Raw genomic sequence first — 25,183 nt, 5'->3', positions numbered from 1 at the left:
AACATTCCTTCATACATTTTGTGCAATTTGGTAAACCAAAAAAAAATAATTTTGAAAAATGTAATTAACATCGAAAAAGGGAGGAAGGACGACTCACAGCCTTCCCCTCCAATCCTTCGCATTCCTTTTTCATTCATCACGCTTTTATGACCTGCTCTTCTAAATGTCAGATATGATGATTATTGATGAAGGAATTTCAAATAAGCTTAATTACGTCGTTACTATGCATGTAGGCGGTCGTGGACGTGTCTATGTGTATGGCTATGTATGACTCATCATGTCGGGTGTGGAACGCGAATGCAGTTGGTGGTGGCCTTAAGCTGAACTAAAAGCTCCTCTTTTAACGGCACACTCAAAAGTGGAGAGTCAGCAACAACAATGTGCCGATGAGAGACGACGAGTATGGAATGCAGTTGCTTGCGTAAAGCTGAATTAAAAGCTCCGGCAACGACTTAATTGGCCAAAGCTCTTAGCGGCATGCTCAAAAGAGGAGTGTCAGCAATAAGAGCAACCACAACAAATCGCCGACGTGAGACATCGATATTATAATTGTTGTTTACTTCGTCATCATTCGCCAAAGGCAAAGCAGAACCAGCGGTGAAACCGAATTCTAAAACGGACGGCGCAATAAACAGTCACTTTCTTGGCCAGCGGATAAATCCAAAGCTATAAAGTGATAAATTAATACTCAAGGCAGCGATTTCATTATGGAATATACGGTAAGTGCTTAGAATATGTATGCATGCATTTACATACATACATATGTATTATGCACATTTTTATTGATTTTAAAAATGACATTAACGTTGCGTCACACACAGCCTGTGCCCACCATTCTGCCCGCCTCGCCGTTCGATGCGACCACCGACAGCCAAGTGCTGCGGGCCGCCATGAAGGGTTTGGGCACCGATGAGCAGGAAATTATCGATGTGCTGACGGCACGCAGCAATGGCCAACGGCAGGCAATCAGCGCCGCCTATGCTGCCGAATTCGATCGGGATCTGATCGACGATCTGAAGAGCGAGCTAGGCGGCAAGTTCGAGGATGTGATTGTGGCGCTAATGACGCCACCTGTCGACTATTTGTGCAAACAGTTGCACGAGGCAATGGCCGGTGTGGGCACCGAGGAGTCGACATTGGTTGAAATTTTATGCACCAAAAGCAATGAGGAGATGCAGCAAATAGTGACGGCCTATGAGGCGAAATATGAACGACCTTTGGCGGAGCAGATGTGTAGCGAGACGTCGGGCTTCTTTCGGCGACTGCTGACGCTAATTGTGACCGGGGTGCGCGATTCGCAGAGCACGCCTGTGGATGAGGTGCAGGCCAAGGAGCAGGCAGCGCAGCTTTATGCCGCCGGCGAAGCCAAGCTCGGCACCGATGAGGAGGTCTTTAATCGCATTATGGCGCATGCCAGCTTCGCCCAACTGCGTCTAGTTTTCGAGGAATACAAACAGCTGTCGGGGCAGACAATTGAGCAGGCGATTAAGCACGAGATGGACGATGAACTGCATGATGCAATGATGGCAATAGGTGGGTTTGTATAGGTTATTATTTGGATTCTATTTTCACGCCTGCTCTCTCTCTCCATCTCTCTTCCAGTGGAGTGCGTGCAGTCGCCGGCTGCCTTTTTCGCCAATCGCCTGTACAAAGCGATGGATGGCGCCGGCACCGACGATGCCACACTTATACGCATCATTGTTTGCCGCTCGGAAATCGATTTGGAGACCATCAAACAGGAGTTCGAACGCATCTATAATCGCACACTCTACAGCGCCGTTGTGGTAAGTTAAACGCCTACACTTTCCTTAAAAGTAGTTTAATTAATGCCTTCCTTCCGTCTCGTCTATTTGTACATTGATTGGTCAACGCACTTTCTTTTGTTGATTGTTGGTTTGTGTTATTCATTTTCCTAGGACGTAAGTATTGGGCTTAGATGGTTGTTAAAATTTTCGTTTACGAAATACATTTTGCTTTCGTTCACAATCATAATCAGAAATTAATCGCAGACATTTGTATTCTCTTCCAGTCGGAGACTTCCGGAGATTATAAACACGTCCTCACCGCGCTGTTGGGCGGCGCCTAATCTGTCATCGTTGTGGCACTTCCGTTATGGAATTTTAGTGGAATTTTAAACATTGTTGTTATAGTATTGTAGTGGCCTTAAATAATTCGCTTTTTTAATTTAGTTTGTCGAAAAATGTTCGATTAGAACGCAAATTTGGTTGCAATAAAAGAGTTAAAAATTATTTTACGGGCAGATACACAGCATCCTTTAACATCCTTTTTTTTATTCCTATTCCCATTCCATGCGGACTGCTCTTGGAATCGGCTTCGCTGGCAAAACGGGCAACAAACATATGTACATATAGAATGCATATTATTTTTGTTGAAAATCTTGTGCTAAGCACTGAAAACATCAATCAATTGACTATTTAAAGTACAACTTTTGCAGCTCCTTGGTTTTAACGGGCAGATAGTTCTGCATCTCATCGGGATTCGTCCAGAAAGCCACAGAGCTCTGACAATACAATTTTAAAATAAACATAGGCAATTGGTGGGAGGAGGGCGAACTCACCTGTAAATCGGAGCAGGGCGCCTCCCGGTGTATATACTCCTTTAGGATATAATCATTTTCAACCTCATGGTGGAAACGCGTGTCGTGCATGCGTATAAGTACATTATCGATGCGCAGGAAGTGGCGCAGTAATATAAAAAAGCCCGATGGCATCACACGCTGCAAACAAAGCGAGCAGAAAGAGAAAATTTGAGAGGATTAGCACATAATGCCACAGGATAGCGTCGTACTTACGATGCGCACACTCATCACTGAGATGCCATGGTCGTGTAGTTCATCCTCGTACAGCGTGAGATCGTGATAGAATATTATATTTTCCCTCTGCATTAGCTTGAATTTGTTTAATGTTTGTTCCGTTGCTTCGGAGCGAAACTTTTCATTCATGGTGCCTTGATATGTGGATGTGAAGGTCCAATCAAACGGTTTGAATTTCTCCTCCATTGTTTGCTCCGAGCGTGTCTCCCGCCACTCCTGCGCGCATGCGACCTCCAAGGCCTGCTGCTTGCCATTGGCTACCAGGGCTAACGCATCCATTGGCATAAACTCCAATGATGCACCATCCTTGTGCTTCAGCACCAGTCTGTTTTTATGGAATACCATGTCCGGCAGGTGGGGCAGCTCCAGCGAATACTGATAGTGGCAGAGTTCACAGCAATTGGCGTCATCCTTTTCGCAACATTTGGTGCTGCCCTGCTTGCATATACTTTTGAGTATGTGGGACTTCTCATAACTGATGAGCCAGTCGTTGAAGCTTATGGATTCGCTATCAACCGGCAGCCGGGGCACGAAACACTGCAATCAATTGTGAATTCTTTGAAGGGCTAATTATATTTAATTGGTAAAGAATGTACATACTTCGTTGGCCATATGGACTAAAGGATAAATGGAGCTGAAGGAACTGACTTCGAACTGAGCGGAACTTAGCTCAGTTGTGTGTGCGTGTGTGTGTATGCAAAAAAGTCAACACTAAAACTAAAACAATTACAGTTACACAAAATTTTTGCTTTTTTGCATAAACACCGCTTGGGCTTAGGAATGGTATAACACATGAGTACCTTTCGCATAGAATCATCGATGGCTTAGCGAAACATCGATGGCTCAGAATCGATACTCTTAAGTAAATTTTGAATACTGCCACCACTAATGTTATTTCTGATTTTTATGTTGTCACAGCGACCAATTTCAAAATTGAAAAATTTAATATAAATATAAAATACCAAAACAGTTGATTTTGGTTTTATAAATTGTGTGAGCGCATTTTGTAAAAGCAGCTAAAAACTCAATTTAAATAAGCCTCTTTACTTTTAGATATTTTAATATTACACTTAATTTTTGTTGTTATTTTTAACAAAATGATAACTTATGCACATGAATTCCGATTTCTTTCACAGACTTGAGCTCCAAATTGTACTTCATGAGTTTATTAAGAATTTATTTGTGATTCATAATTTATGCCGCCTTTTAAATACTTCATTTCCAAACTAGTTGTAAGGCAAGGGAAACTTTTACCGCAGAATGCTGAGCATGGATTTATTGATTGGTTGATTGTTAGTATGTTTCAGATTCTTCCAACTGTGAATGGGATTGTCAATGCTATTGCAATTATGGTTTAGGTTACTAGGAATGAACTCTACACACCTATTGAACGGTCATTGGAGCTTCAATTAGTCTTGCAATCGGATATTTCCAATTTAGTATATATTGTTAGACTTCCGATTCATCAACCTGGGATTGGAACTATTAATATTTAGCCTAGTGGTGTTGTTATTCCATGAGCTCTACCTGTTTGCCGTTGCGACCGAGTATTAAACGTGACGGCGACATTTCAGCAAGAATCTCCCATTTTCCATATTTATCGTTGTGATCACCATTGGCGGTCTCGGCGCAAGCTGGATTGACATCGATGTCGTTGGAAAACTCGACGCAGATGCGAGGCACCTCCAGTCTCTGGATATTAATAGATAGAGCACTGGTACTGCTCAAGGTTTTGCATGATTTGGACGTCTTCTGCTGCAAACGCTCGCTTGGACTGTGCCGCAAGCTGGTCGTACTTTTGAAGGAGCTAAGTCCGCGCTTTGCCAGCGGACTGTCCGGGAATTGTAACATACTGGTCCCCCCTTCTAGCACGGCACCACGTACACATAGGGTCGATGAAGTCATGGAAGAAGTGTCCTTAAGAGTGGTGTTGTGGCTATATGGTTTGCGTGCCAAGCTTTGCTGCTCCTTGGCCAGACGACGAAGCGTCCAATCCTTGGCGATGCGCTCCAAAATGTCCTCTCCATAAACGAAAAATGGCTGATGCTCCCGCTCCATGTAGATGTGGACGAGCTCCTTAATTTTGTGTTCTACCTTTGGCAACATGACTCTAATGGTGTTGCGGTCGCGTTCCTCTTTAAGCAACTGACCGCCGCGGTTGTTGAAGCGTTTTGGATCACCGGGCTTGGAGTCCAGTGTCTTCATGAGTGTCCAGAGATCAGTGCGACGGGTCAAAAGTTCAAACAACTCCTCGTATTTATAATAAAATGCTTTTAAGTTTTCCAATTCTTGTTCGTGCATTACCATTAAATGCTCGTTAAAAGAATTACTTTTCAATTCTTTAAAGCGGTTGCGTTCCTCATCTGAACTAAGAGTTTTTTTCCACCAGTGCTTGATTTCGACCCGCAGCTGTCGAATGTAAATTTCTAGGTTTGTCGGGCGACGGGCCTCGCACCGGTCGAGCTCTTTCTTCAGAAGATTGTATGTACTTTGTGTGTAATCAATAGCCTCACACACCTGCCGCTTGATGACCTCATCAGTTTCCTGTAGGCGTTCCCACATCACATGTATCTTTGCACGTGTATCGTCAATGCGAGAGTGCAGCTCCTCCACCTGCTCCGAGTAGCACTTCCTGAGCTTTTGCAGTGCACTGAAAGCATCTGGCGTCAGTTTAAGATGCACATAATTGAGAAGGAGGTCCTCACTACCGCCAGCCGGAGGCTGCAGTTCTAGTAACTGCATGTGCCGCTTAATTTCATCACGCAACTTAGCGAATTCTTTAGCGCGACGATCGCGCTCGACTCGTAAACGCTCCAAGTAATTACGAAAATCATCCACATCGGCCTGAGGGGGCAGCGGATCTGTCTGCAGTGTCATGGGTGACTCGTCCAGCTCCTGACACAGCTGATCCTGCAACAGCAATAAATCGCAAATTTCAGCGCGACGCTGTTTCAGCTCTGTGCGCATTTCTTGAATACGCTCATCGAGTGTGGATCGCCATATTTCCAGTGGCATGTCCGAGGGCTTTTCACCTAAATTGGTGGATTTATTTAACAGCCGCATTATATCGGCAGCCTCATCGCGAAGCGTTACGATCTCAGACTCGCAGATTTGCATGCGCTCCATCGATTCCTTAAATACTTCATTGTAAACGCTGAGTGCATTGGAGTAGACCTTCATTAAATAGGACTCCCGCGTCTCAGGTCCAAACATGCGCCACCAGAGCTCGCACAGGCGGTTAACCTGCTCGCTGGTCATCTGCATAATTTGTGATGGAATGTATAGATCAGACATTTTAAAATTTTATAGCAACAACTTGTGTATGTGCAAATTTTCGAAAATATTATTAGTATATGATTTTATATATTACTAAATAAACAATTTAAAATTGAACGTGTTGCCCTCACGAAATCAAAATTACTGACAGAAACAATGCTGTTATCTTCCGTAAAAAAAATTGTAAAAATTAGCCATTCTTTGGAGTTTACCAAATCTGCATTAAACTTATAACAATATATAAAAAATTATGAAAATTTTAAAGCTCCGCAGTAAATCTAGCCTAACACTTTTTGGCAGCGCTGCTTTAAATAACCGATTTTTTGTAGTTGCCGGATCAGCGATCATGAAGCTCTGAAACAATTCAATAAGCCGCATTTATGGATTGAACCTGCAAAGTATTGGCATTATTTTTCAATTTATTGTTTGATACTATTAATTTTGTCATTCGCATTATTTTATTATGCGCTTCACTTCGATTAACTTAATCGCTTGTAAACATCTGGCAGCCCAACCGAGTAGCCAGCTGTTTCATTGTTATCAAATGTTTTGTTTTTTATCAGTTATTTAATTTCAATATATATATTGTGTGCTGCTCATTTAGACATATATACGAACATATGTAGGTTAACGCTATACATTTGACTATTTTTTAAACAAAACCTTTTTGAAAATTTACGGCGTGTCCCGTTGCCATGTTCGCATTAAAGCACCTCGCGCGTTCTCAATTGATTCGCGGTCTTGCAAAAGCTAAAATTACAACGCAGACAACGCGGTTAATGTGCAAAGCACTACCGACGGCAACAGCGAACGCAGCAGCGGTTGAGGGTCGCACCAACGTACAAAATGACAGCGCCAAAGCTCTTGAAAGCTATGGACTACATGGATTGGGTCAACCGACCAATGCATCGCATCCACATCTAATAAGACCCAACGAGCTGGTACCGGGAGTTACGCTTGCCGAGTTCCAGCAGCGGCGGGCACAACTAATGCAGAGTATACAGGCCTATGCACGCAGTTTTGGCGATGTATTCAACGGTCGAGCCGGCAAAACTCATATGGTAAGTTCGTCCACATATGTACTTGGATTTCACTCACAATCATATTTATTCATTTATCCTTTCCAGTTGCTTGTGAGTGGCGCAACCAAGAAATATATGAGTGGAAAAATACCTTACGTCTTCCGTCAAAGCTCCGATTTCTATTATCTGACTGGCTGCCTGGAGCCGGATGCAGTGCTGATGTTAACCATTGATGAGTCGTCCAATGTGGAGTCTACGCTTTTTTTGCGTCCGAAAGATTCACATGCCGAGATGTGGGATGGCCCGCGCACCGGCCCTGATTTAGCTGTACGCCATTTCGGTGTCAATGAGGCTTACGCCGTCGATGAGTTCGAAAAAAATTTAGCGAAACGTTCGATAAGCCTTAGGCCGCACATCTGGTTCGATATAATGAGCTCCGAGCTCACCAACGTGAACGAGGAAGTGATGAAGCTTTGCCAAACCGACCGCGCGCAAATCCTGCCCTCACACACCTTTCTGCAGGGCATGCGTCTGTTGAAGTCACCCGCCGAAATGCAGCTGATGAGACGCACCTGTGACATCGCCTCGCAGTCCTTCAACGAAGTCATGGCGGATACCCGACCCGGCCAGTCGGAGCATCATCTGTTTGCGGCTATTGACTATAAATGCCGAATGCGCAACGCCAGCTTCCTAGCCTATCCACCGGTGGTAGCTGCCGGCAAAAACGCTACCGTCATCCACTATGTAAACAACACTCAGCTCATGCAACCTAAGGAGCTGGTGCTGATGGACGCAGGCTGCGAATATGGTGGCTATACGAGCGATATAACCCGCACATGGCCCGTCAGTGGCGAATTCACGGACCCGCAGCGCACGCTCTACGATATGATGGCCCAACTGCAGAAGGAGAGCATTGGTGAGTTACACAAATCCTTTGAATAGACACATCCCTTGATCTATCCGTTTGCAGCGCTTGTAATGCAGACCGGCGGCGAGACGCTTGATCAATTGTTTGAGACAACGTGCTACAAGCTGGGAAAATATCTGCAGGAAATCGGACTGATAGCGAAAGATGTGACAGATTACAAGGAGCTGACCAGACAGGGCTATAAGTTCTGTCCGCATCATGTCTCTCATTATCTGGGCATGGATGTTCACGACACACCGAATGTGCCTCGCACCACCCGTTTAGCGTCCGGGATGGTGTTCACCGTCGAGCCGGGCATTTATATAAGTGAGGCGCGTAAGGATGTTCCAGCGGAGTTCCGCGGTATCGGCATACGCATTGAGGACGATTTACTTATCAACGAACAGGGACAGGTCGAGGTGCTTACAGCCGTCTGCGCTAAAGAACGCCGCACGCTGGAGAACCTCTTTAAGGACAAACGGGCCGAGAACTGAGCCCAGCGGCCATTAAACACTTGGCGTTCACAAAATTCCTAGTCACATAGTTGCTCCTTTCGGTCGCTCAGTACTTTTGAACACTCGACATTAATCGCTTGAGAGCCCGCTTGCCTTGGACTCTCATTCTTATTATTCACTTTTTCATTTTGTTTAAGACATTGAAAACCGGCATCGAAACAAATGACTTTATTTCTTTAACATATTCGTTCATGTTATATAAGCGTTGTAGACCTAAAAGCCCTCAAGAACATTCTCCAAAAAAAGCCTTTCTTCACTTTCAAAAGTGTATAGAACTTTAATGAATAAAAAAATGAAATAATAAACACTTTTTCCTTTTTGATTTAAATAATTGCCTGGCCGAAGGAATCGCCTTTTTCACTTTTCAAAGTCCTTGTAATTTTAGTGAACAAAGTAATTAAATAAAATACATATTTGCTCCACACTTTAGCCCCGTTTTGGGGAAATTAAACAATTATCAAAATTGTGTACCATTATAATGAATAATTAAACAAAATTTCCCTTTCAGTTAAAAGATTTTTCACTTTCGAAAGAATTTAAATGAATTAAAATACATTTCCCTTGTCTAAAATTGCTGGACGGTCATTTAAAGCCCCTTTTCACTTTCAAAGCTGTACAGAACTCGAATGAATAAAACAATTACATCATATAAATACTGTTCTTAATGTGCACAAACTTACACATTTTTGCTTCTTTTTTTTAAATAATTTTAGGGGTCGAAAAGCGCATACAATTTTGGATAAGCTCGGGGATATTTGAAACTTTATTTTGAAGGAAGAAGGAAAAGAGGTACAAACGCTGTGGGAGGATCACAATTTGGCATACACGGGTTTCTCATCCTTGGTTAGTTGAGCAGCGACCGCTTGCGCAAAGTCCTCCGATTGCAGGTGCAATTTATTAATAGTGCGCTGCAGCATTAGAAAGAAAGGAACATATTTGTTATTTAGTAATTAATAATAATCAAAACAGTTAATCTGTAAAAACTATTAAATTTAAAAAAATTAAGCCCAGCTGTGATGAGAAATGAATAAAAAGTAAAAAATGAATATACTTATCGAAAAAAATTCACCATAGATGGCTGTAATAATTATAAATAATAGTCTTAAATATCCTTCTCTTCGCTAGAACCCTTCTAAATACTAATACTAATAATACAGCTATATTATATAGTGCACTGATTAGTTTATCTTTTGAAAACAAAAAGTTCTTGTTACAAGGATCGTTCCTAAGGCAGCTGCTTAAAAAATTGAGGCTACAAATGATTTCTGATGAACTTGATTTGCAAAGAGATAGATTAATCGTAGCTCAAAAGAAGAAGCTAAAAACAAGAATTGGCAACTCATTTCCAGTACAAAGCATTTTCATTTTCTTCGCATTAGCACTATCGTTATATGGAATAATAAATAATTTGTAGTTATTCATAATTTGACACGTTAAGGTGGATTGACGGACCATGACCATTTCTTTTAACAAGAAAGTATGGGAAACAGCGTCTTCCGATTAAATATAATATTGATGGTTATTTTTATAGCCTGTACCCAAAGGGTGAAAGGCTATACTAGTTTTGTGCGCATGTATGTAACACACAGAAGGAGGCGTGGCAGACCCCACAAAGTATATATATTCTTGATCAGGATGAGAAGCCGAGTCGATATAGCCTTGTCCGTCCGTCCGTCCGTCTGTCCGTCTGTCTGTCCGTCTGTCCGTCTGTCCGTCTGTCCGTCTGTCCGTATGAACGCAAGGATCTCAGAAAGTATAAGAGCTAGAATAACCAAACTTGGTTTCCATATTCTCCTAAGACCGAGAAAGTACGAGTTTGAGTTTTTTTTCGATGCACCCCCCCACTCCCCCGCAATTCGTGTTTTTTCTTATAACCTCCGTAATTCTCAGAATTTTGAAATCAATTTTGGTATGTACATCCAGTTAGTACTAATGTGTCCGTGTGCCAAATTTCATCATGATAGGTCAATTCTGAAGAAAGTTATAGCCATAAGTAAAATCGCTGCTCATGCGCTGCCTCTGTCGGCAGCGCTGCCCGCAGCTGTTGTTGTTGCTGCTTTGGTTCAACTTTGTGCTGCATACATACACGCATATAAACACGCATAGGTACGTGATGTAAATGTATGCTGTTAAAACTAAACATAAACATATATTCTAATTTAATTTAATTAATTAATTCATTAATTTTTTTTAATAATTTAATTTTTTTTTTAAATTTTTTTTTTTTAATTTTTCTTTTTTGTGGAGAGTACAGGCTATTTTACTGTCGGGCTTGCTCGACTGTAGCGTTCTATCTTGTTTACCCTTATTAAGCTACCTATAATGATAATGACTCTCCTGAAAGTAAATGGGATCAAATAATATCAAAAGAGCAATGACTTACAATGTGATCGAGACCCTCCTGATTGGTGTGCTCCAAGGAATAAACCATATTTATTTTCGTGGTTTGCACGGCGATTGGACTTTTGCCGGCAATGTTTTCGGCCAATGCTAGAGCACCACTGAGGAGCGACTCCTTATCGGGAAAGACGCGACTTACCAGGCCGCAATGCTCAGCCTCGGCGGCCTCAAAGCGCCGACCCGTGTAGCAGAGTTCGCGAGCCAATGATTGACTACCGATGGCCTTTGGTAGCCGCTGGAGAGTGCCCACATCAGCCGCCATACCAATGTCTACCTCCTTCACCTGAAAGAAGGCATCCTGTGTGCACAAGCGTATGTCGGAGGCGGTAATCAGATCCACACCAGCTCCAATGCACGCCTGATGTACCGCCGTTATCACAGGCTTAGGGCAATGCTCCAGAGCGCTTAAAGAGTCCTGATAGAGCTTAATGAGGCGGTCAAGCACAACACCCTTGCGGGCCACATCCTCCACATCAGCCAGTTCCTGGCCCAGCTTCATCATATCGCTAAGATCAATGCCGGCGGTGAAATGTTTGCCGGCAGCTGAGATGACGATGGCCCGGCAATCGGGATTGGTGCCCAGCCGTTCAAAACAGTCTTTTATCTCGCTGTGAAAAGTGTACACACATAGCTAGGAGTATGTTAATAAGCCAGCATTGTGCAGCGCAACTTACAGCCACATTTGCTTGTTAATTGCATTCAGTTTATTGGGTCGATGCAGCTCGACGTGAAAAACGAAGGGCTTCGGTGTGGTAACGGCCAGTGTTTTGAAGTGGCTAACATCATCCGATCGTTGGGGCAACATCTCTGCACTGCTGTTGTGGCGTTGCACCTGCATTGTCATCCTTGCGGCTGTAAATATAGTTGACTAATTGTAATAACACTTTATTCGGACTTTGAACTTTGTTCAAATTCAATCAATTTGCGATTACATTTACATATAAGTATGACAATGTGTATGTGAGTACTTACCGACCATATTTTGCGCTAGTTTATTGATGTTGTTCCACTTAATCATGTTTTCGAGACTGTAAAGTGCAATATGAAGTAAATTGTTTATATTTTGCGGTGATGTACAAATGCAAGTACGAATTCAAACATCGATGCCTGGTATCGAAAGTTACACCGACTTTTCGCACATCGCTAATGAGGTTATGGTCCCAGATGGACAAAATTTTGGACGCAACAGCAAAAAGCTTTTACTCAATTCGCAAATAAATTTGTGCGTTAGTGTTCCCAAACGAGTTAAAGTTAAAATGCAACAGTCACACAACTCTAAATATATACATATGCGCTATTCCTCTCATCCATTTTTGCACATCGCTAAGAAGCCGTTGTTAATTGTAGTGCTGCCAGACTGAGCAAAATTAAAATGCAACTTACACACAACTTTAAATATGTATATATTTACATAATTATATATATATGTATACAATGGCACACGTACAGGTACATACATACACACTTATTATAAATAACCCAGAAGCTGGAGTATTTCCTAGCAGGGCGTTGAGGGAAAAATGAATGAAAACATTGATAAGCTGCAATATCGCAGATCATTTAAGCTGAAACACTTGCCAAAGATAAGCGCACTGTTGCAAAAACATTTAACTACAAATTTGCCAATAACTTAGCTAACCGGAACATTTGTAAAATGGGCAATGATAGTGGTGACAGCGGTGGAATCGATGTTTTGGTTTTCGGCTCGGCCATAATAGATTTCGTTTGGTAAGTAACCTAGCACCGTCCTCCACCAGTGCCAACTAATTCTATCCTTCACTGTTAAAGCTATACACCACGCCTACCGAAGGCGGGTGAAACCCTGCACGGTCATAACTTTCAGACCGGTTATGGCGGCAAGGGTGCCAACCAATGTGTAGCGGCCGCCAGACTGGGTTCCAAGGCTGCTTTGGTGGCCAAACTAGGCGATGATAGCTTTGGTGCCGACTATCTGCGTCAATTGCGAGCCGAAGGCATCAATGTCCAGCACGTGGATCAGCTATCGGGCCAGACCACTGGTGTGGCGCAAATAGCAGTGTCAGATGGTGGTGAAAATAATATTATTATTGTGGTTGGCGCCAATAATTCCCTAAGTGCCGATGATGCCACACGCGCCCAACCCCTACTGGCTCAAGCAAAGGTCCTCGTTTGTCAGCTGGAGACGCCCTTAGCGGCCACACTTGCTGCCCTACGCCTTTGCAAGGGCACATCCATAGTGAATGCTGCTCCAGCATTGGAACAAACGCCTCCAGAGCTGCTCCAACTGGCCAGCATTCTTTGTGTCAATGAAAGTGAGGCTGCCTTAATGACGGGTGTCGCCGAAATCAGCAGTGTGTGGTGAGAAAGTAAATATAAATGAGTATTTATATCCCTACCATTTCTTTTCACTCTGCAGTGAGGCCAAGACGGCCGTCAGTCGTCTCATCGAATTAGGCGCCAATACGGTGATAATAACGCTCGGAAAACTAGGAGCTGTGTGCGCCACAAGAAAGAGTCCAACTCTTTGCGAACACGTGCCGGCACCAGTTGTGGATAAAGTGGTGGACACAACAGGCGCTGGCGATGCATTTATCGGTGCTTTGGCGCACAATTTGGCACGGTTTCCGGAACATGCCCTTACAGCGCATATTGCAGCCGCCTGTGCCGTTGCTTCAAAATCCGTACAGCTGCCAGGTACCCAGGCGAGCTTTCCCTATGCCTAGAAACTCTACATATTGAACGGCCCAATTGCTTATTGCATGCAGATGCAGCTTTTCTTAAAACAAATTGTAAAGGTCTGGCAAATGTCGTTAAAGTTACGCACTTAAAAGCGCAACAAAATAAATAAAACTAATAATAAAACGCTTTTGGGTACTTAGTACAGAACTTACAACTTTTCTTTTTGTTATCTTGCTAACGGTACTAAGACTAAAGTCGATCGTTCAAAAAAATTGATATGAACTTTGGAAAGATATGAAAGTGGCGAGCTTTGAAAACAACGAATTTGGAAACTCTATTAAATGTTATTAAATGTATAAAATTAAAGAATGAAACAATTTACAATATTTGGAAATTTTATTATACTCTTTGTCTGCGTCTTCAAAAAACTACAAAGCAACATAAGCTTTGACGTCTAGTCCATCGAGTTTTACATACAAAGAAAATCTCATTGTTAATTGATTTGTGCTTTTTTGCTCTCTTGGTATATAAAAAGTAAAAATAATGCACTATTTTGTGTTCAATCATAAAATATTTTCTATATTTTATTTATTAATAGTTCTGCTATTTTAACGAAATACTTAAAAATTTAAGCCTTTTGCATAACATTTATTTGTTTTCCAACAAATTCCGTGGTAATTTCCCCAAAAAAGGGATTAATTGCATGTTGTTTTGGGATAAGGCTTAAGTTTTTTTGCGCCAAAATTACAAAACACTCCAATTTCAATTTCCTGCATATATAATAAAAATTTTTTTTATTTATTTAAGCCCTTTTTTATTAACTCTGCAGTAGTTTCTTTCATTGTTTGTTACTTTTTGGGCTTAATTGCGATTTCTTTTTAAAGGTAATTTAACTTCAAAATTCCACTTACTGAGTCAAAACATACAATTCCCTAATTACTAGACCCACCATGTCATTAGGTAACCCGATTCCAAATGTGCCAGCACAAAAAGTTGTTGGAAATATTGCCATAGAATCTCTAGAATCCCAACTATTTTTAGTGAATTTTCGTCTCAAATGCAGATAAATAATTTTTCCCATTATACCATCAATTAAATAGCATTCACAATGGTAAAATTTCGCCGCGGGAATTCGGACAGGGGAACACAATTCACCAAACATCCGTAATCCAGATGACAATAAGAAATGAATATTCGTTTTTAATTTCAAGCAAATGATTTATAATTTAAAGAAAAAATATGTAGTTTTGAAAATACAGATTCCAGATTCCGGTTTACAAATTATTTTCACACTCCAGCAATGGCTAAGTGGGCGGATGTGATCGTTATAGGCTCGGCGAACGTTGATTACATCACGTAAGTGTCTGGAGTCCTTTATCATCGCAAATTCCCAACCAATTGCATTGCAGCTACGTGCCAAACCTGCCCCGGCCAGGGGAAACGGTTGCCGGAACTCATTTCGAGACCTGTTTCGGGGGGAAGGGTGCCAACCAGTGCCTGGCGGCGGCCAAGCTGGGTGCGAAGACTGCTCTAGTAGCCAAGGTGGGGCAAGATGCGACGGGCGATGATTATTTGACGTATTTGGATAAGAATGGCATTATAGTCGAACATGTGGAACAGATAAAGGATCAGCCCACTGGCCTCGCACAAATCGCCGTGTCTGATGATGGTGAGAACAATATAATCATTGTGGCCGGTGCAAACGCCTGTATGGATGGCAAGGCCATTACCCGGGCGAAAAAATTAATTCAGAATTCAAAGGTGTTGCTCTGCCAGCTGGAGACGAACGTGAATGCGACGCTCTGTGCTCTGCGCCTCTTCAAGGGCATCTCCATAGTCAATGCGGCGCCGGTGCTGAAAGAAATGCCGCCCGAAATATTCAGCTCTCCGTCCATTTTTTGCGTGAACGAGGTGGAAGCGGCACAGCTAACAGATCGCGACGAAATCAAGACCCTTCAAGATGCGAGAGCTGCGGCCATCGACCTGATCGATAAGGGCGCCAATAGTGTGATCATAACATTGGGTGCCCAAGGTGCGGTCTATATGTCCAAGGATAACAAGGAGCGCTGCCTGCATGTGCCTGCGGAGCCAGTCGATCATGTGGTGGACACTTCAGGGGCGGGCGATGCTTTTATAGGCGCGCTGGCCTATCATTTGGCCCGCTTCCCGAATCTGCCAAGGGAACGTCACATTTATGCGGCAAACTCAGTCGCCGCCCACTCCATTCAGCATCGCGGCACACAGCCGAGCTTTCCAGGCGAGGAGAAGGCACACAATAACTTATGCATGGAGCGCCCCGAGTTCTTTGAAGTACCGGAGACAGCAGAAGAGCCACCGCCAAATGCGAATGAAGGCGAGGAGAAAGGTGCTGCTGCTGCTCCTGTTGTTGAAGCTGCTGCCGCCGCCACCGCTGCTGATCCTGCTCCTGCTGCACCCCCGGAGGCGGAGGTAAAGTCTGAAGAGGTGAAGCCCGCCGAAACGCAGCCGGAGAGCGAAGCGAAGCCCGCCGAAACGAAACCGGAGAGCGAAGCGAAGCCCGCTGATCCGCCGAAACCAACTACGCCGCGACAGAGCGTTACAAAACCCGTCGAACAAAATAAGAGCAACACCACTCCACGGAACAGTATAAGGAACAGCACAGCCTCAGCTGGAAAACAAAAGGGGAGCCGTAACAGCGCACCAACTACTGAAAAGAATAAAAAGAACAGCACACCAAGGGCTAGCAGATCTAGATAGGAAACAAATATACAAAAGTAACAGTTTAAATTATTGTTTATAAATTTAACTAGCCGAACCAAGACTGGCAATAAAATTGCATTTTAATTGCAAGACTTTTAAAGCACTTAAAGGCCAACTGTAGGTTGGAACTCCCTCACTCCAGCAGATTATAAAACATTGAAGTATGAATGTTTAGTTTAATTATATGTTTTAATGCTAAACGACTAATTTGTGGTCATTGTACAAAAACGAAAATTTTATAATTGTATGTATGTGTGTGTGTGTGTTGGCATATAAGAATCTAAAAATATACACGGCATAAATGCGAGCAAAAAGAAATTAGTCGATCTACGAGTTGGTGCTAACAACTCTTATTTCTTGCCCGACTTTTTAATGCCACCGCCGACGAGTGGACCCTTCTTAGCAGCATTCTGCTTAGCTGCCTCCAGCAACTTTTGCTGTTCCTTTTGTTTTTGCTTGAAAGCCATGTCGTCGTCGTCGAGCTCCTTGGAGTCTTTCTTTGGCGCCTTCAATGGCTTCTTCTTCCCTCCTTCACGTCCAGTCATGCTTGCAATGTAACCCTGCAAAGCCGCCACAAATGTAGAATTATGTTAAAAATAAAAAAAAAAAAAGTTGTTTTACGTTTTTGCAGGCGCACTCACGTTTTTCTTCAGACGTCCCTACTACATTCAGTTATCGACATTACAGTATTCGATAACTTAAAAGCGACAGTGTTTTGAATTAGAGATTGTAGATATTGTAGCTTACTACGTTTCAATACTATTCGATTAGTACTTCGAATTTTATGGCATGTCGCAGGCCTAGCTAATGGCATTATCTTTTCTAAATCTACATTAACATAAACAGACAATTTTGTATACAATATACTGTAGAGATTGTTGAAATGTAATTTTCTTTAAATCAAAGATATCATAGTCGCATTGCAAATGATCGATAAATTGTGTGGCAGTAGATGTGTCAGACATATCGATGTAATTTTTGTGCATGTCTATATCCGACCACTTCACGAATCGCGTTCGTCAAGTGAGCACGCGGCTAACTCAACGCCTAGTGGGAAATTTTAATTCTGCAAAAGAAGTTTTTATTCTGTGACTTTTGTAAGAAGTTTAATAACTGAAGGTATTGTGATATTTTTTCAAATATTTTTTATAAACTCAATTACTGTGCGCTATTGCAGTCTGTGAAATTTTTAGTGCTGATTACGAATTCATATTGTCATTGATTTTTTTTTCATGTTCACCTTGCACTAGATTTTAGTTATGTAATGTGCTAATTTTTTGCTTTGTGTTGGGAAAGAAATTGCAATTATATACATATGTATGAACTAAAGTTTGTAATGTGTAAGTGCGTTATCAAGTCTGTTTTTTATTGTTGATTTTATTGATTGCACTTAAACGCGACATTTTAAAAAGAGCTGCCCACAACGGTCTTACATAACCACAAAAAAGGAAGAATAGAATTTGCAAATCAATTGCACCGTGTGGATGCGCATACAAAAAGAATTAGTCAGCGGCTATAAAAGTCTCAATGTAGACCTGTGTCCTCCTTTTAGCTATTGTACCCTTGCAATGCATTTTTCTCTGAAACGCGCACACGAGTTCTAACCTAGAAATTTTTGCACAAAAAGTGAAAAGTAAGCAAGAAACGGTGCCACACAAGCATGTTGGCACACACACACACACATAGCCAGCCATACGCTCACATGTAAGGCACAACGGCGGTAATTTATCGCAAGCTGTTCACGGCTGCTCTTCCAGTTAAGATTCTGTTGCTTCCATTAAACTTAATTGAAATATACATTTATTATTTTATTCCTATGGACAAATACTGTGAGAACAATTGCTTGTTATAAAAGCTGTTACATTCATACAGACAGACATAAACTCACACATTCGCCGTATTACAATTCCATGTGCTCTTTGCGCTTTCTCATTCTCTCGTATTTGTATATACGTATATGTGTGGATGTGTGGCCGGCCATTAACACGCGCAGCCTTGTCTGCCGTTTGTCTGATTCTCTGTTCGTGTGTTTTGGACATTTTGCCAGCCTGTTTTTGCAATTTCTTTTACCACCTTTTGTCCAACTTTTAAGCCATCGTTTTTAAAAATTGGTTTTGTAATTGAAATACCAGCACAATATTTGCTGCTTCTACCTGCTTTCTTCTTCGGTCTACATGGCCTAACAAAACTGGTTCTGCTGCCGCTGATGTGACGTCAGCAGTAGCATCGTGGGGTTTTAACGTGTACATATATACATGTATATGTATGTATTTATATTTTGCCCTTTTACCTGGCCTTTTGCGGCGTTTTGCTCGTCTATGTATGTATTTAGTATGCATGTATATTTAAAATGTAAGTAGATAGCCATCAAGAAGGGTATTATGAAATCGCTTTTATTTTGTAACAACCAACAGAACCCCCCCCCCCCCCCCCCAAAGTATATATCTTCTTAATCAGCATAATTAAAGAGTTCAAATTAAGTCCGAAATCCTAAAGTGGAAGAAGTAGATCCACAAAACTTGGTAGAAAATGACGATTTTATGTATTACTGATTACTTTCAAAAGTCGTTTCTTTTTAATCATAGTCAAGTTTTTCTAAATAGCGCAACTCTAGTTTTTAGCCTGTCCATGCACTGTTGTTGTGTATTTAAGTGTAAACTGCAAACAAAATGTTTATAAGCATTTTACTATTAAATAATTTAAATATTGATATTTCTGAACCGGCTACAGGGTATACATAAGAGTCGGGCGCGTGCGTCTCTGAGACTCGACTCGATTGTATATGTTGTTGTCTACTGTCTGTCTATGGGTTTGAATTTCATTAACTGGATCGGTTAGCAACCACCTCTTCAGTACTTTATCTTTTCCCTCCATTGTCAACTGAAATTATATGCCTCGGATAAGCAAATCAATTGCAATATTATCCCCTTTTGTTTAGTTACTCATTGAAATCGTATCCATAGAATAAACAAAACCGATAAGCTCGTTAAAATGATTATTATATCTGATATGCCTGATAGCCAGAAATGTTTTCTGTTAATGCGATCAATTTTTGTGCCGACATGGCATAGCAACGGCCGATTCATACTCACACACAAAAAACCCGCATTTATACTTATGTGCGCAAAAAAAAAAAAAAAAAACTGCCGGCTTTCGCGGGCACACTTTTTAACCTATTAAACTGATTTACTTCTGCCACAGCTCTTGGCCTCATTTAGAGTGAGTTTAAAATTAGATGCAATTGACTTTGCAGCGCAACTCCGTGCATGACATTGTGGCACGGTGCCAACTGCTGCTCGACTGCGTTTGATCGTGGCATTAGTTTTGGCCGTTTTTGCTTTTCTGGTCTTTATGTAATTACCACACCGGTGTTGTCTTGTTTTAAAAAACCGTAAAGCGAACGGCGTCACCGTATTACATAAAATATAATGCTACTTTATCTAATCGCTGCACGCATTTTTGGAGGCCTTTGGTCTCTTCCGCATGTAAAATAAAAAAAAAACTACTGAGAAAAATGTTAAATAAATCTGGCCTTTGCGAGCTAGACAAGTTAAATAAATGATAATGGTGGTAAAAACGTATTTATTATTAGCATCATTCTTGAACTTTGAAAGTTCTTCCATTTCATTGAGAGTAGAAAATTCGGTTCCATTCCAATATTTCAAGCTAAACGGCTTTGTTAGAATGTAATTTTACAATTTTCCCGCAATCTGCAATGATGGCGATAAAGTAGTACTGGCTTAGCTGGCAACACTGAGCAAGTCAATTAGGAAGAGAGAGAGAGAGAGAGAACTGGTGAATAAAACTAGCTTTCGCGAGAGCGGTGGGCGTCAAACTTCGCACAAGTTGGCTGGCATGTGACTTATGAACGTCGACGCTGACGTCGACTGCGGCATCTATGACGCCTTCGGCGCATTGCCAACTTAATACGTATATACATACACACTCACATACATACTTTGCATAAAGATGTCATTGTGTGCTACGCACATATAAGTATATACAGATATGTACATATACAAATATTAAGTGCGTTGCTGCTGAGTACAAACAAAATTTTTGGCAAGTATTTCTCAAAGATCACAGATAAAAAAACCTCGAACGGGGTAAATGAAAAACAATTACTTGTACATTTTGTATACATATATTTACATACAGGCATATGTCAACATATCAACCATATTTAAAAGTTTTATATCTGCGAATTTCCTTTTCATAGTAGTAGCGCCGAAGTTTACCCCTTTTTTCTTTTTGTGCCCCGACACAGCCCTCAATCTTTGTCTGAACTCTTATCACTTGGCAGAAATTGTTATGCAATGAGTCTGGCATTGAAAAATGTACATACACATGTATATACATTTGTATATCTATGAATGTATTCTACCAGCTGATAACGTAGCAGTTTCTCGCGATCGGTGCGTATGTTTCTTGTGTGTTTGTGTGTGTATGTGCACACGTGTTAAGTGTAAACGCCATACTCCAAAATTTCTGTTGGCAACAACTGTATTTGCCGCCAACCTCTTTCTTACCGTTAGGACAGTGAGCGCCACTCTCAATCTCAACTGTTGCTCGTGAATGAGAGCAAATACAAGTATATATGCATATATGTATGAACTTGAGGCGGGCGCCGGCGTCGCAGCTGCCGTCGACTGCCGCGACAGGCTTGCTCGGCGCTTTTGCTGTTTGAGCCGTTCACAAGCAATTGAATTGCCGTCCGGTGCAGACCTTTGTTTTTGAAAGGAATAAGGATAAATCAATTTTTTTTTCGGTTTTGTGCTGTGATATAAAACACAAACAAATAGTACGTATTGCGAATGGATTGCGTAAATTAGTTTCACGATCAGTACAAACAACATACAGCATTAAGTGTCTGCATAATAATAATTGTGGAAGCAAAGCGCGTGTGATTTGGCTTATTCATTTCTTCATTTGATTTAAGCTATTATTTTTTCTTGTTCAACGTAACGGCGGTGTTCTGGAATTGGGAAATTTGTTTAATATTCTTACATAAACGCAAGCTTTTGGCAACACAAAATGCAAATTGTGAATACAATTAAAAACGAAGAAGAGATAAAACTACATTTTTTTTTGGCTTGTTTATTTAAAGCTAATTGGTTATGCAATCGATAATAACAAAAGCCAAGCCAGCAACTTATCAGAGTGCTAATTTCAATAAATAGTTTCGGAGCCACGTGCAACTACCCAACACTATTTATTTTAATTTTTTTTTTTATCAAATTAGTCAGCTGAGCGAACATATCCAAGACAATAGTGCTAGTGTTACGTCACGGGCGCGCGTGCTCTTTTTTCATCTGAGATAAAAAGCAACACGAAATCCCCGTGCGATTAGATAACAGACTAAAAGAACTGTTACGGCTGTTTTCATAGCAGAGCATAGCCACCCACACAGACCCACAACAGCGGCAGGGTCATGTGCTCGCACCTACTCTCTTTTTCGCCTTGGCTCTCATAGCATGAATTCGCTCTTGCACTGTTATGTAAAAAAAAAAATCATACAAATGTATGAGCAAATTTTCGATTGAATTCTAAATTTAACAATAAGAATTGAAACGAAATGCTTCTCAATTTGGCAGTCATCTGCCGCCGAGAATTATACTGATGGTGACTAGCCATCTCATTTACTCCAATTGGCATTTAAATGTGACGCTTTGTTTTACATACATATGTATCTACTATATAACGGTGTTGCTGATGATTTTACTTATTGTCTGACATTGAAACGGTTTTAATTGGGAAAGTGAAAGACCAGGCGAAATGCATGTATTACACAAACAAATTATTGCATAATTGTGAATTGTCAGAGCTTTACAAATTTCACTAAACGAACAACAACAAAAATGAGATAATCATACAATACAAATGCACATAAGCAGAACTACATGTGCACATACAAACATATACTAGTACATAGCATAGGCTAAGTTTTACAACAATTGTAAATAACTTTTTGCCACGTAACGGGTTTTTTGCACTCATCCATCGTCTGCGGGTGGCTCTCCGACATCATCATACATGTATGAATGTAGTTGTATATTTAATGTACTGCTGCCGGATTTTTGGTCTCTCTCTACTAACATTGCTTTCTTTTTTGGTAGTAATCACAAAAAATTAAAAGGTATAAACAAAATGTAACAATATAATTTCCACTTCAAAATGTGTCAATCGGTGTTTCCACTCTAAATGTTTATTTAAGTAGTTACTAACCAGTTTGAGCTGCGATTAAGCCCGCTATTGGAAAATAACCCTCTCATTTGCAATGCCGGCGGACCGAAGCCGGTTTTAATTAAGAATTACGCAGTCATACATGTACGAGTATATGTAAACAATGTACATATTTATAATTTATTTATAGTGTATAAGTATTTTCATTTTATATTGTTAATGTGCGTATTATTATTTTTTAAATTTTGTTTATTATTTTTGCTTTCACTTGAGCAATCGATTAACGCATGACATTTTGACTGCAACACAATCGATTGCTTTTGCAGCGATAAATCTGTGCTGTTCAAATGTGCAATTTTTTATTTATCATAGTGGTGATTTGCATGTTCATTCATTTTATACATATTACATACGTATTTTCATTTGCTTCGTGCACTAGTGGTGTTGGCTATTATTTCTAACTGTAATTTATGTAAAAGTGAATTTGAATATATCGGAGGATATCATAACTGTCGATAACAACTCAAGAACACTCATCGATTACTGGGAATGTACTCATTGCGAATCGCAGAAATCAAGTCAAAACTGCAATTGCATGCCATAAATCATGTCATACTCAATCAACATCAATCAACAATCAGCAGTAGAAAACACAACGAAAAAGAAAAGAAAAAAACCCATGATGAATGCAACCAATCATGACGATGGCGTTGGCGGAAAGAAATATATTTAATATCGGCATTTGTCGCATATGTGTGTGTTTACAGCAAAATGGGCAAAGATTTCGATGCTATGGGATTCGTCAAGGACTTCGCTGCCGGTGGTATCTCCGCAGCTGTCTCAAAGACTGCCGTCGCACCCATCGAGCGTGTGAAACTGCTGCTGCAGGTTCAGCACATCTCGAAACAAATCAGCCCCGATAAGCAATACAAGGGTATGGTTGATTGCTTTGTCCGCATTCCAAGAGAACAAGGTTTTGCTTCATACTGGCGTGGTAACCTGGCCAACGTTATTAGATATTTCCCAACTCAGGCTTTGAACTTCGCCTTCAAGGATAAGTACAAGCAAGTAAGTCTTCATTCATACAGACAAAGTAGAATTAAATGTTCGTTAGAATTTTTGCTCATTTACATTTGAATTTGTAGGTTTTCTTGGGTGGTGTTGATAAGAACACCCAGTTCTGGCGTTACTTCATGGGTAACTTGGCCTCTGGTGGCGCTGCCGGTGCTACCTCTCTGTGCTTTGTCTACCCATTGGACTTTGCTCGTACTCGGTAAGTTTATGGCTGGGCAATCAAAATATAACATATTTCAATACATATACTCGCATTTTTTAGCTTGGCTGCTGATACTGGCAAGGGTGGCCAACGTGAATTCACCGGTCTGGGCAACTGTCTGACTAAAATCTTCAAGAGTGACGGCCTCGTTGGTTTGTACCGTGGTTTCGGTGTCTCCGTGCAGGGTATCATCATCTACCGTGCTGCATACTTCGGCTTCTATGATACCGCCCGCGGCATGTTGCCCGATCCCAAGAACACACCCATCTACATCAGCTGGGCCATTGCTCAGGTTGTTACAACTGTCGCTGGTATTGTGTCCTATCCATTCGATACTGTTCGTCGTCGCATGATGATGCAGTCTGGCCGCAAAGCCACCGAAATCATCTATAAGAACACAGTGCACTGCTGGGCCACCATCGCCAAGCAGGAAGGTACTGGTGCCTTCTTCAAGGGCGCCTTCTCCAACGTTCTCAGAGGTACTGGCGGTGCTTTCGTGCTTGTGTTGTACGATGAAATCAAGAAGGTCTTGTAAATTAATTTATTAAATTATTCAAAACAAACAACAACAAAACACTACCAGCTAATTATATTAGAAATCAACAACAACAAATGTTTGAATAACAACGTCAACAATAACCCAATATAAAAAATATGGAATTATATTATTATTATATATATATATATGTGCATATATATGTATATGAAAACAGGAGCATAATTTAATTGTAATTGCAAAGTAAGCAGCAGTATGGGCAATTTGAAAAACAAACACTGGCCAGATAGCATCAAGAACAACAACAACTATTACGACAACACTATGCCAAAACTTAACCCAACAGCAAAAAGAACTTGGACCTCTGCTTTCCGAAGAAGAAGTATTAATGGATGTTGTGTGCTGGATGGAACGACGATAAATACACATATTGGACAACGACAATCCAATGGATAGCGTTGAAAGGGCAAATACACAGAATCGATTAGTACTACATGTTCACCCTGATAAATAAAACTCAACTGCGGTTGGTTAAAAATTGATAAAAATAGTAAAAAAAAAAAAAAATTGTGTTTTCATTGCACTGCCCCAAAATGGTTTTCTCATCCAAATTGCTTTGCAAAATACAAAAGATGGGGGCTCGGAAGTCTGTTTTATAGCTGAACCCACAGGGTACGCTAGTTTAGTGTGAATATATGCCTCACACAGAAGGAGGCGTGGCAGAAGGCCCCACAAAGTATACTTATTTATTTATCTATCAGTATGACGATATATCAACAGCCATCTCTGTGTTCGCAGAGATATCAGAATATTATAACCAAACTTTGTGCCCATATTCCCCCAAATTATTTATCAGATCGAGTTTTTGTGTTTCTTTT

At 41.1% G+C, this 25,183-nt stretch overlaps 9 protein-coding genes across 11 annotated transcripts; 5 read left to right on the top strand and 4 right to left on the bottom strand.

The window, feature by feature from the left end:
• Positions 1 to 496: 496 nt before the first annotated feature.
• On the top strand, positions 497 to 2,260 carry LOC115627051 (annexin B10). 2 transcript variants are annotated; one of them, XM_030522594.1, is made up of 5 exons: positions 497 to 719; positions 822 to 1,533; positions 1,603 to 1,784; positions 1,917 to 1,919; positions 2,030 to 2,260. In XM_030522594.1, exons 1-5 carry the CDS (start codon positions 708 to 710, stop codon positions 2,084 to 2,086), a joined length of 966 nt encoding a protein of 321 aa, XP_030378454.1. In that variant the 5' UTR covers positions 497 to 707; the 3' UTR covers positions 2,087 to 2,260. The 2 variants fall into 2 exon arrangements, with proteins under 2 accessions (XP_030378454.1, XP_030378455.1); XM_030522595.1 differs by lacking the exon at positions 1,917 to 1,919.
• On the bottom strand, positions 2,236 to 3,601 carry LOC115627052 (TIP41-like protein). The gene is made up of 4 exons (XM_030522596.1): positions 3,434 to 3,601; positions 2,813 to 3,370; positions 2,579 to 2,737; positions 2,236 to 2,521 (listed from the first exon to the last, which is right to left on the bottom strand). The coding sequence occupies exons 1-4, from the start codon at positions 3,443 to 3,445 to the stop codon at positions 2,432 to 2,434; spliced, it is 819 nt and encodes a 272-aa protein (XP_030378456.1). The 5' UTR covers positions 3,446 to 3,601; the 3' UTR covers positions 2,236 to 2,431.
• A 256-nt stretch (positions 3,602 to 3,857) lies between these two features.
• Positions 3,858 to 6,176, bottom strand: LOC115627050 (protein regulator of cytokinesis 1-like). Its single transcript, XM_030522593.1, has 3 exons — positions 4,361 to 6,176; positions 4,217 to 4,303; positions 3,858 to 4,150 (listed from the first exon to the last, which is right to left on the bottom strand). Exons 1-2 carry the CDS (start codon positions 6,125 to 6,127, stop codon positions 4,283 to 4,285), a joined length of 1,788 nt encoding a protein of 595 aa, XP_030378453.1. The 5' UTR covers positions 6,128 to 6,176; the 3' UTR covers positions 3,858 to 4,150; positions 4,217 to 4,282.
• Positions 6,177 to 6,733: 557 nt separating this feature from the next.
• Positions 6,734 to 8,858, top strand: LOC115627266 (xaa-Pro aminopeptidase 3). Its single transcript, XM_030522894.1, has 3 exons — positions 6,734 to 7,170; positions 7,237 to 8,047; positions 8,102 to 8,858. Exons 1-3 carry the CDS (start codon positions 6,805 to 6,807, stop codon positions 8,530 to 8,532), a joined length of 1,608 nt encoding a protein of 535 aa, XP_030378754.1. The 5' UTR covers positions 6,734 to 6,804; the 3' UTR covers positions 8,533 to 8,858.
• Positions 8,859 to 9,197: 339 nt separating this feature from the next.
• On the bottom strand, positions 9,198 to 12,076 carry LOC115627267 (delta(3,5)-Delta(2,4)-dienoyl-CoA isomerase, mitochondrial). The gene is made up of 4 exons (XM_030522895.1): positions 11,926 to 12,076; positions 11,628 to 11,805; positions 10,937 to 11,561; positions 9,198 to 9,461 (listed from the first exon to the last, which is right to left on the bottom strand). The coding sequence occupies exons 1-4, from the start codon at positions 11,969 to 11,971 to the stop codon at positions 9,363 to 9,365; spliced, it is 948 nt and encodes a 315-aa protein (XP_030378755.1). The 5' UTR covers positions 11,972 to 12,076; the 3' UTR covers positions 9,198 to 9,362.
• Positions 12,077 to 12,408: 332 nt separating this feature from the next.
• LOC115627273 (ribokinase-like) lies at positions 12,409 to 13,794 on the top strand. The gene is made up of 3 exons (XM_030522903.1): positions 12,409 to 12,681; positions 12,742 to 13,290; positions 13,349 to 13,794. Exons 1-3 carry the CDS (start codon positions 12,608 to 12,610, stop codon positions 13,653 to 13,655), a joined length of 930 nt encoding a protein of 309 aa, XP_030378763.1. The 5' UTR covers positions 12,409 to 12,607; the 3' UTR covers positions 13,656 to 13,794.
• A 1,055-nt stretch (positions 13,795 to 14,849) lies between these two features.
• On the top strand, positions 14,850 to 16,453 carry LOC115627208 (ribokinase-like). The gene is made up of 2 exons (XM_030522827.1): positions 14,850 to 14,967; positions 15,021 to 16,453. The coding sequence occupies exons 1-2, from the start codon at positions 14,912 to 14,914 to the stop codon at positions 16,345 to 16,347; spliced, it is 1,383 nt and encodes a 460-aa protein (XP_030378687.1). The 5' UTR covers positions 14,850 to 14,911; the 3' UTR covers positions 16,348 to 16,453.
• Positions 16,454 to 16,512: 59 nt separating this feature from the next.
• Positions 16,513 to 17,106, bottom strand: LOC115627207 (translation machinery-associated protein 7 homolog). Of its 2 annotated transcripts, none has more exons than XM_030522826.1 (2): positions 16,972 to 17,000; positions 16,513 to 16,910 (listed from the first exon to the last, which is right to left on the bottom strand). In XM_030522826.1, the coding sequence occupies exon 2, from the start codon at positions 16,893 to 16,895 to the stop codon at positions 16,701 to 16,703; it is 195 nt and encodes a 64-aa protein (XP_030378686.1). In that variant the 5' UTR covers positions 16,896 to 16,910; positions 16,972 to 17,000; the 3' UTR covers positions 16,513 to 16,700. The 2 variants fall into 2 exon arrangements, with proteins under 2 accessions (XP_030378686.1, XP_030378685.1); XM_030522825.1 differs by having other exon boundaries at positions 16,517 to 16,910; positions 16,992 to 17,106.
• A 222-nt stretch (positions 17,107 to 17,328) lies between these two features.
• Positions 17,329 to 24,855, top strand: LOC115627426 (ADP,ATP carrier protein). The gene is made up of 4 exons (XM_030523099.1): positions 17,329 to 17,469; positions 23,301 to 23,601; positions 23,679 to 23,806; positions 23,870 to 24,855. Exons 2-4 carry the CDS (start codon positions 23,305 to 23,307, stop codon positions 24,342 to 24,344), a joined length of 900 nt encoding a protein of 299 aa, XP_030378959.1. The 5' UTR covers positions 17,329 to 17,469; positions 23,301 to 23,304; the 3' UTR covers positions 24,345 to 24,855.
• Positions 24,856 to 25,183: the final 328 nt, after the last annotated feature.

This window comes from Scaptodrosophila lebanonensis, unplaced genomic scaffold (assembly GCF_003285725.1).
Source record: "Scaptodrosophila lebanonensis strain 11010-0011.00,11010-0021.00 unplaced genomic scaffold, SlebRS2 tig00000092-arrow-pilon, whole genome shotgun sequence".
Lineage (NCBI taxonomy): Eukaryota > Metazoa > Arthropoda > Insecta > Diptera > Drosophilidae > Scaptodrosophila > Scaptodrosophila lebanonensis.
The sequence above is the reverse complement of the archived record's forward strand: the minus strand, read 5'-3'. Positions and strand labels throughout refer to the sequence as shown.